The sequence below is a fragment of the Triticum aestivum genome, chromosome 5D (assembly GCF_018294505.1).
Source record: "Triticum aestivum cultivar Chinese Spring chromosome 5D, IWGSC CS RefSeq v2.1, whole genome shotgun sequence".
Classification (NCBI taxonomy): Eukaryota; Viridiplantae; Streptophyta; class Magnoliopsida; order Poales; family Poaceae; genus Triticum; species Triticum aestivum.
The window spans coordinates 375,202,582-375,213,259 of NC_057808.1; the positions used below are offsets into that span (position 1 = coordinate 375,202,582).

Sequence of the window (10,678 nt, forward strand, 5' to 3'; positions counted from 1 at the left end):
AACCTGACTCTCCTGTGCACCCCCTGTTCCCAAATTTATTCATCGCGCGTGGCCTCGTATGTAATTCACGGACCATCGTCCTACTGATCTATACTGGCATCAGACACAATACTTATTCCCGTTGCTCTGAACCCCTTTTCACTCTGTTTCAGGCAATGAACGATTGCCTATCCGCTCGAAACTTCTTATTGCACTGTCCTACTCTGCTCTCGATGTGTTTCATTTGTTCAACTCGAGAGATACTCATATGTTCATTCTTGGGATAACCCCCCAGATGATTTTCCCTTATAACATCCTATCGTTGAAGAGCTGCCCCTTACCTATTCGTAAGTACGATGGAGTTCCCCGAAGGAAGGACGACAACATCATCATGATGCATAGGAATAAAGAATTGAAGACATCAATGAAAGGGATTAACTTCTTCGAGAAGATCCGTTATAATTTCGTAACCAGAACTTTCCCCCTTACCTCACCTCCTAAATCTCGGGACGAGATTTCTTGTAGTGGAGGAGAATTGTGACGCCCGGATAATTAAGCTACAGTAATCCCTCGTTAACGATGCCACGTCACCCCGTTACTATTGATAAACTCTCGATGGTTCAGAACCGAAACAAATTCAAAATTTAAATAAAAGCAAACAACAAAAGTTTTCAGATGTTAAAACTAAAATGTTCGGATCGTGACAAATATTGCGTAGGTAGTTATGGTGAAGAAACAACATTTTTATAAAAAGTTTAAATGCACTTAAATGATTAAAACAGTAGGTAAAACTATTAAATAAATGCCTTTGATATTTTATAAAATCATAAACTATTTTATCTTGAGGTAAAACTTTTTAGGGTAGTGGGTTGTTTTGGCACACTAATTTGGAGCTATTGTCATATTTTACTGAACTAAGAATAAAGTGTAACTAAAATAAAACAGAAAAGGAAAAAGAACTAAAACTAAAACAAACAAAAAAGGAAAAGAAAAACAACTGCCCCCCCTGACTGGGCCTTGGCCCAGTTGGCCGTGTGGCCGAGCGGCCTGCCGGCCCACCCTCACCCCCGCAACCCTATCCACCCCGTCGCCCCCACTACCCCACTCCCCTCTCTCCCTCGCTCCTCCCCCCCCGCCGCCCCCGCGATCTGGATCGGGGCGCCTTGCCCCTGTGCCCACCGCCGGCGCCCCGTCGCCCCTGTCCCCCGTCTCCGACCACCGCCGCCTGAGGCCCCGACGTCGGCGCCGCTCCCCCTGTCGCCCGCCTCGCAGGACGCCGTGCTCGCCGCCCCGAGCGCCCTACGCCGTTGCCGACCACCACCCCGTCACCGGAGCACCACCACCGTCACTCCGACTTGCCGGACCCCGTCATCGTCGCCGCTCCTTCCTCGGCTCCACCTCGCCGGAACGCCTCCCCGTCCTCCTCCCCGCACACGTTGCCTGTACCCTACATTCGTCGTGAGCCGCCACCTCCCTCCTCCTCCCTCTCCTCCTCTGTACGTGTGCGCGTCCGCCGTCATCGCGCTCCCCGCGCGGGCTCCCGCTGCCCCATCCGCCGACCACCTCTTCCCCTGCCCGTCACCCACCTCCGGCCAACCCGCCGCCCGCGCCTTGCCTCCCTCCCGTGTGCCTGCTGCTGCTACTGCCTCGCGCCAGGCCCAGTCCCCCTTCCACTGCCGACGACGTCTGCGTGCGCGCCTCGCCGCGCCCGCCGGAGACCGCCCTTGCCTGCACGCCTCCTCGCCCACGCTCACCCCCTACGCATGTGGCCGCGCCCCCAGTCGCCCGCCTCAGCCGGCGGCGCCCACCTCCGCCCGGGCCTGCTCGCGCCCCCTGTGCCGAGCCTTCCCACGGCCAACACCATGGCCGCCGGCGTCGTACTCTACGAGTACGTACGTACGGGCACAGCCACACCAGAGGCCGATTTGGGCCACTGGCACATGGGCCCGACCCCCCTGTTAATTAGGGAGGCCCTAATTAGTTTAGCCCCAAACCCCCTAATTAAGCTAAGTAAACTTAGTCAAAAACCTGTTAATTAAAATGAGTCAATGACAATTGGGACCCACATACGCTGTTCACATTGGACTAGTCAAAATATTGACTGGGTCAACCCAGCCCCTGGCCCCACATGTCATACAGATGCACACATTGCTGGGTACACTCCTGTGTACCCATAGCAATTTGTCTTTTTATTATTTCGAATTAAATTAAATGCAGAAATCCCAGGATTTGTTTAAATCTTTGAAAAATCATAGAAAATAAACCGTAACTCGGATGAAAAAGTTTTATACATGAAAGTTGCTCAGAACGACGAGACGAATCCGGATACGCAGCCCGTTCGTCCACCACACATCCCTAACCTATTGAACCTGCAACATTTCACCTCCGGTTCGTCTGTCCGAAAACGTGAAACACCGGGGATATTTTTCCCGGATGTTTCCCCCCTTCACCGGTATCACCTCATACCGCGTTAGAACACGTCTAGCTCTGCCTGTTGTCCTGTTATGCACTTGCTTGCTATGTATTTACTGTTTCTCCCCCCTCTTCTCTTCGGTAGACCCCGTGACGATGCTGATGCCCCTGTGGTCGACTACGTCACTGATGACCCCTCCTTCTTGTCTGAGCAACCAGGCAAGCCCCCCCCCCTTGATCACCAGATATCGCCTATTCTTCTCTATACTGCTTGCATTAGAGTAGTGTAGCATGTTACTGCTTTCCGTTAATCCTATCCTGATGCATAGCCTGTCATTGATGCTACAGTTGTTACCCTTACCTGCTATCCTACTGCTTAGTATAGGATGCTAGTGTTCCATCAGTGGCCCTACACTCTTGTCCGTCTGCCATGCTATACTACTGGGCCGTGATCACTTTGGGAGGTGATCACGGGTATATACTATATACATTATATACATGACACATGTGGTGACTAAAGTCGGGTCGGCTCGAGGAGTACCCGCAAGTGATTCTGATGAGGGGGCTGAAAGGACAGGTGGCTCCACCCCGGTAGAGGTGGGCCTGGGTTCCTGACGGCCCCCGACTGTTACTTTGTGGCGGAGCGACAGGGCAGGTTGAGACCACCTAGGAGAGAGGTGGGCCTGGCCCTGGTCGGCGTTCGCGGATACATAACACGCTTAACGAGTTCTTGGTATTTGATCTGAGTCTGGCCATTTGGTCTATACGCACTAACCATCTACGCGGGAGTAGTTATGGGTATCCCGGCGTCGTGGTATCAGCCGAAGCCTTCGTGACGTCAGCGACTGAGTGGCGCGCGCCGGATTGGACTGGAACGCCACTAGGCTAGGTCTGCTTCCGGCCGCGTACGCAACGTGCAGGTGTGCATAGGGCGATGGGCCCAGACCCCTGCGCGCATAGGTTTAGACCGGCGTGCTGACCTCTCTGTTGAGCCTAGGTGGGGCTGCGACGTGTTGATCTTACGAGGCCGGGCATGACCTAGAAAAGTGTGTCCGGCCAAATGGGATCGAGCGTGTTGGGTTATGTGGTGCACCCCTGCAGGGAAGTTTATCTATTCGAATAGCCGTGTCCCTCGGTAAAAGGACGACCCGGAGTTGTACCTTGACCTTATGACAACTAGAACTGGATACTGAATAAAACACACCCTTCCAAGTGCCAGATATAACCCGGTGATCGCTCTCTAACAGGGCGACGAGGAGGGGATCGCCGGGTAGGATTATGCTATGCGATGCTACTTGGAGGACTTCAATCTACTCTCTTCTACATGCTGCAAGATGGAGATGGCCAGAAGCGTAGTCTTCGACAGGACTAGCTATCCCCCTCTTATTCTGGCATTCTGCAGTTCAGTCCACTGATATGCCCTTTTACACATATACCCATGCATACGTAGTCTAGCTCCTTGCTTGCGAGTACTTTGGATGAGTACTCACGGTTGCTTCTCTCCCTCTTTTCCCCCTTTTCCTTTCTATCTGGTTGCCGCAACCAGATGTTGGAGTCCAGGAGCCAGACGCCACCGTCGACGAAGACACCTACGACACTGGAGGTGCCTACTACTACGTGCAGGCCGCTGACGACGACCTGGAGTAGTTAGGAGGATCCCAGGCAGGAGGCCTGCGCCTCGTTCGATCTGTATCCCAGTTTGTGCTAGCCTTCTTAAGGCAAACTTGTTTAACTTATGTCTGTACTCAGATATTGTTGCTTCCGCTGACTCGTCTGTGATCGAGCACTTGTATTCGAGCCCTCGAGGCCCCTGGCTTGTATTATGATGCTTGTATGACTTATTTATGTTGTAGAGTTGTGTTGTGATATCTTCCCGTGAGTCCCTGACCTTGATCGTACACATTTGCGTGCATGATTAGTGTACGGTCAAATCGGGGGCGTCACAGGGAGACACCTTCACGAGGGGAAACAGATGGCTGCCTTGCGACGGCAAAAGCACCGCCGCCGAACCCCAATGAACACCACCGAACAACCACCGTCGACCCCAAGCGGCTGCACCACCACCACCTTCACCGCAGTGAGCAACAAACACTCATCGACCATGCAACTCCAAAGATGAAGCCTTCTAGAAGGGCCACGACGCCGGTTACGCTGCCATCAGTCGTACCAGGAAGACCTGGAATAGGGGTTTCCCCCGGGGTGCCGACGAGGAGGATTAAACAACATGACAGCGACGCCTCCGAGAAGGTTAGCGACGCCCACGAGCGCCACTGTCCCCGGCTCCGGATGAAGCAAGGCTTTCGCCCCACTTGATCGGACACCTCTCGAAGAAGCAGTTGCGTGACTTGGTTGCTCCTCTACCGCGCACAGCCGAGCACGAAGAAGCGAGCTACCACCCCGCTGCTGAAAGGCTGCAGCCACCATGCCCCAACCAAACCAGACGAATCAGAGCCGCCGAAGGAGGCCCGATTCACCTTCGTTGGCCGAAGCAGTCACCACCGACCACATCCCCAAACCACCACCAGCAACCTGCAGCCACGGTCACCACTTACAGCCAACTCCCAGCCTGCACTCACAGCCGACGCCACCACCCACCACGAGCACCGGCGACAACGGAGGTAGCAGGAAGTCCCCGCAACGCCCAGGAAAGGCCTCTGCCGACCACCTGGAGCCTGCGCCACCACCCAACCTCCCATCCCCTCAAGCAGAGACCAGGCACCGCAGATCGAGCCGAGTCGCCGCTACCCGGGAAGGCCAGATCCAGGCGTACCTGACTCCGCAGACCGAGCAGCGACCACAGCCATGAGAGCAACCACTCCTCCCCGCGCCTGCTCATCCACCACCGCATGCCGCGCGACCACATCGGCGCCGCCCGTGCCACCAGCCTGCCAGCCGCCGATCCCGTGGGCGTCGGATCCAGCCAGAACCGAGCCGCCGACCGAACTGCGATAGCAGCGCAAGACAGCCTCCGGTGCTTCACCGCGAGGCAGCGCCCCCACCACCACCTGCAGGGGCCACCTCCCCTGCACTCCTGCATCGCCGCCAACGACGACGACGCCGCCGTCACCTGCGGCCACCTGCGTCCACCGCAGATCCCCCCAGCCACCTTTGGAGATGGGGGTCGCCACCACCGCTGCGTAGCCTGCGGCAGCGGCGGAGAGGAGTGTGCCGACAGGGGTAGCTGGCGGCTGCGGGCTAGGTCTCCCCCGAGTCGCCCGATAGGAGCGACGCGGGGGTCGGGCGGTGTTCCTGGTCCGTATGCGCTACATTATGGAACGGAGGAGTACGTAATAATAATCAACACCTTTTAGAGAGAGAAGCCAAAATGCGTGCATTGATTACATGGGAATAGGAAAATGCTAGTGTCCCCGGCCAGATTAAGTGTAAAGTTGACTTTGAACACTATTTTTGATTGGGTGCCTGTGTAGGCTTGTTGCTACGACGATGCATGAGGTATGCCCGCTCCAGTAGGAAACCGCACACATGTTGAAAATATTATACATTTATACGCGAGTCAAGTGGAGAACCGATTAAGATACAGCCAAGCCGAAGATCTCACACACTTTACATTGATGTAAAACGGAATCCTCTTGATTCTGCACACATGAAAATAAAATGGCATGTGAGGAGAACAAGAAACCATGCTCGTTGCACATGGAAGCTCCTACTAATCATATTGTTTGTATGCACATACCGAATGCAATTAATAAGACCCCAGCTCAAAATCAACTCCCTGAGTATGAGTCATGAGTCTTTCAGTTAATCACAACTCATCTTGGGCATGTTGTTTCTGGCAAGAACTACTCATCAATGCAAACTAGTGAGCAAGATGAATCACTCGTGGCCTCTTAGTAAACACAAAGAAAAATATTTCTTGCAAAAAATGAACATTTCGACACATGTTTTACAAGGACTTGTGACCTAAGTCATGGTAATCAAAGGACAAGATGAGGAGCTTGCACCGGCAATCGGAAGAGAAGGAAAGGAAAAGGGAAGGGCCGAGGAGTTGGGGGGGGGGGGGGGGGGGGGGGGGGGGGAGGGGGGGAGTGGTGATCAGGCAGGTCGACAAAGATAATGGTGAACATGGGGTTGCTCAACGACGACTGTGGTAAGGTCACTCAGGCGGTTGACAAGTAATGAGCGTTCAATGGGCTTAGATGGAGGTCTCATCGGGGCACACCTTATGTTTTGTACCACGACAAAAGAGGCAGTCACTTATCTAAGAACAGTGGAAAGGTGTCACACCCTATGTTTTGTATTGCGACATAATTTATACAAATGATTTTTTGAGGCATTAAAAACCTTTGAGAATCATAAGTAGCTTAATTGAATTTAATTGCCTGTACTAGATCTTTATTGCCTCAAGGAGAAGGAGATGTGGAGGAAGGAGCATAGAAAGAAGGCAGAGATAGGAGACGGACTGACTAGTGAGGTCGATGATGACAAAGGTGACGATAGCTAGCTTGAAGATGGCAGTGTTGAGGCTGAACTAGGCTTCCCATGGATAATGAACATCCCGATAGTCTTATAGGAAGACCTAGGCGCGGTACTACCCTGACCTAATGGTGGCGAGATTACAAGAGAACTTGAAAGAAATAAAAATCAGATCCTGGTACATGGAGAAACTCCCGCCTTCTCCAACTTACATATGTAGATGGTGCATCGATAGTTGTTGCGATTGGAGTTTCACCCCAACACTGGAACAAGAGTCTTTTCCACACACGTGGCCACGAGGTCATTGAACTCTGTCAGGAAACACCGACGACATCAATTAGACGGACCAATGGCTTGGAGAAGACGGCGATGCTATATTCGAAGATGAATGTCACCACAAAACTCCCCAGATTTCGACTCCTAGATCCAGGAAACACAAGTTCGTAAAGCTCCTCGGCGACTCGCTGGTAGGAGGTGTACCTGGAGAACCGAAAGGTCATCCCAAGTTGTGGCCACCTCCCCAAAGCAACGATGCCGAGGAACAAACACTAATATCGTCGATATGAAGAACCGACTGGGACACAATGCTACTAGCTCATTGACGCCGTTTTAGAGGAGCAACTTTGGGGTGAGAAAGAAGATGAGACATAATTATATTCTACAAGGCGGTGCGTCCGCCACCATAGCGCTGCCAAGCAAAACCGAAACCTACAATCTACACGCCAAAATCACATATCCGGGGTTCCCCCACCCTCTCATTCCTAGAGCATCCGACGGAGCAAGATAGGACCTATGGCCTTCTAGTGGTGAGACAAGGGAACTCAGCCGCCTCCTTTTTCGCCTATCGGTGAGCTGTAGCAGGGCAGCTATAGTTTGAAACATGCGAGATGGTGGTGGATCTAAGAGCCGCGTGGAGGAGAGAAAGGGAGAGACGACTAGGGCTAAAGATTGCGGCGACACATGGAGAGGACACTGTAAGAGTGAGGGAGGGTGCATGTGCGTGGAGCCGAGGAGGGGTGAGTGGAAAACAGAGGGTTGCGCGTTATGCCTAAGGCAGCTTCCAACGGCTTTAGCATGGAGCTTTATATCACTTGGCAATCTGCATAGAGATAAACAGAGTAACACGAGCAAGCGAAGCAGTAGTCATCATAATAAAGGTGACGAAACCTCCTTCGATATTCATCCGTCCGTCAATTTATGAGTAATGATCATGATTATGCATGAGAGCAATATGATGTAAAATACCCCGACTCAATCCTAACATCATGCCTACTATGTCCAAAAGAATGCCTCCATCAACCAGCTCAAAATCAAATTCAAGTGCTTACAAATGACAGGAACCATCCATCCATGTGTTCTCTCTCACCACAGGAGCATCAAGCCACCTGCCGCGGCAGCCAGCAGCCCCAAGCAATTCGCGACACCGACATGCCCGGCGCTCGTCGAGTCCGCCTTGCCGTTCCCGGCGCCCGCTTTGCCGCCGCCCGGGCTGGGGGCGATGTCCGACGCCCCCGACTCCGGCGCGGGCGCCGGCGCCGGCGCCAGCGGCGGGTCCTTGCTGAAGAGCTGCATGGGCAGGAGCACGTTGTTGATGGAGTAGACGGCGATGGGCTTGGTGGCGTAGACGCTGCTGGAGATCTTGGGCTTGGACCACATGGACTCGACGCTGATGCTGCCCATGTCGTCGGTGAGGTTGAGCGTGTAGGGCGAGCCGGCGAAGGTGTTCACCGGGTTGAGCGAGCTGAGGTTCCTGAACTGCGCCAGCGGGTAGTACTTGGGGAAGGCGTGGTAGAGGAGCAGCGTCTTGAGCTGGTCGCCGGTGAGGTTGGAGAAGGTGGACTTCTTGAGCGCCGCGAAGGCCGAGTCCTTGGGGACGAAGATGGTGATGCCCTCGTCGGTCTTGTTGGCCTGGGCCTGGAAGGTCTCGATCACCTTCGTCTTCTGCAGGTAGCCGAGGAAGGTGTGGAACGGGCCGGCCACGTCGAGGAGCGCCGCCAGGTCCACGTAGCGCGGGGCCGGCGCCGGCGCCGGAGCGAGGGACGGCGGAATTGACACCGACACCGGCGAGGGCGCCGGTGGACTCTTCTGGGCTGATGCTGGGGAACAGAGGAGGACTGCCAGAACGGCTGCGGTGAAAGCGGCCGCTTTGAACTCCATGGTCACCACCGCTTGCTTGCCTTCTCTTCTTCCCTGATCCAAATCCCCTGAGATCACGCAGGAAGTTTCAGAGAGCGTTACAACTTTCAACTCAGAACCTGAATACTCTGTGGTGGTTTGATCTGAATGATCAACATGTTGCTGCTTGATACGTACTACTACCAAGAAGAAAAACGGCAAGATCTATCATCCGTTTGAGTGCATGTTTCAGCATTCAGATCAACAATTTCAACATTTGGTGATCGATCCACTCACCACCCACTATCGCCGACAGGGAAACTACACGCAAAAGAACCATTTCAGGCATCAGGATCACCAGATCCAGTGCAGTAGGACCTACGGTATAGGTGCCGCATTATAGTAAATTAGTTGTTATACCTACCAAATCACGATTGCCATATAAAGTAGTTTTGCTTGAACAAAAAGAAAGCCGTGTAGATCTCAGCACAAGGACAAAAAGGCCCGAACCAACTACCAAGCTGTAACACTTTTCTGCCTGCCTACACCAAGCGATCACACAGTCTCTGCTTCGACTTGAAGAAAATGCAGCCATCATGTTCGACACAAACACAGAAAAGACTAAATCTCATGGGCTAGCCAGGGCTGAAGAACTCTGGAAAGACTACACAAGCATCCTACTGACGAAATGGCATAGACTTGCAGAACTTTGAAATTACATAACGAGTTGACGACATCACATTGCAAACGCAGAGGAGAATTGAAGGGGGGAGCAAACCTGAGCAGGGCAGGGAAGGCGAGGACGGGAGAAGAAGAGGAGAGGCTGGCAAGGGTGCTGCCGAGAGGAGGCGACGCTATATAAAAGGTTGGTGTTCGTGCTCGTGCAGGGAGGAGGAGGAGGAGGAGGTGGTGGTGGTGGTGGCTAAATAACAATAATTCATTAGGTTGATATGGTGATGGGTGGCAGCTGGTGTTGCGGGTCAGTTGGTGCGGAACGGGGGAGCTGCTGCTGGCCAGGCATTAGCTGCTGCGCTTCCTTTCTGTGTCTGTTCTCTGGTCTCTCTTGAGTAAATCGCACTACTTCTTATCGGTGCTGGTGGTACAATTGGTGTCCTTGTGTTCGGTTTAATTCCTGTATGTACTTTCTCTGGTACAGTACAATTGTGTATATTGTACATAAGTGAGCATCGATGCACGACCATTTTGATTCAGTCGTCCGGTGATCTCCGACAGTACTTGGGTACTGGTATTTGTCTTGCCCTTTCTACACATTCTATTCTCATCTTTATGATCCTGTCCCTTTTTTTTTCTTCTGATGAGAGGTACGGACATAGCACATAAACACTGGGCATGGTTAACTAGTACTGCTAGGAGTAGTTTCCTTGTAAAGCCCGTTACTGCATTGCAGGGGTTGTCATTACCTTGTCGTGGTGTGGTTTTCTTCCTGCCAAACTTTGACTTCTGAAACTCAAGTTGCACACTAGTGCACATTTTTTTCTCTTTTGCGGGAAGCACACTAGTGCATTTGTTTAACGGATCGTATGCAAAACCACAAGATGCACCATTGACTAGTGCAAACTTTTTTACTCACCGTCTGACACAAGATTCATCAGGCCCCAAACGATTTTTGTTACATTTTTTTTACCGTTTTCGAGGAAAATGTCATGTGGATAAATAATTCCATTTGTTTTCTGACCCCTATGTTGACCAGAATTAAATGGTGTGCCCTATCCTCTAT

At 52.6% G+C, this 10,678-nt stretch overlaps 1 protein-coding gene across 1 annotated transcript; it reads right to left on the reverse strand.

Annotated features, from left to right (window-relative positions):
* Positions 1-7,971: 7,971 nt before the first annotated feature.
* LOC123121897 (fasciclin-like arabinogalactan protein 7) lies at positions 7,972-9,965 on the reverse strand. The gene is made up of 2 exons (XM_044541988.1): positions 9,719-9,965; positions 7,972-9,029 (listed from the first exon to the last, which is right to left on the reverse strand). Exon 2 carries the CDS (start codon positions 8,980-8,982, stop codon positions 8,188-8,190), a length of 795 nt encoding a protein of 264 aa, XP_044397923.1. The 5' UTR covers positions 8,983-9,029; positions 9,719-9,965; the 3' UTR covers positions 7,972-8,187.
* Between the last annotated feature and the right edge of the window lie 713 nt (positions 9,966-10,678).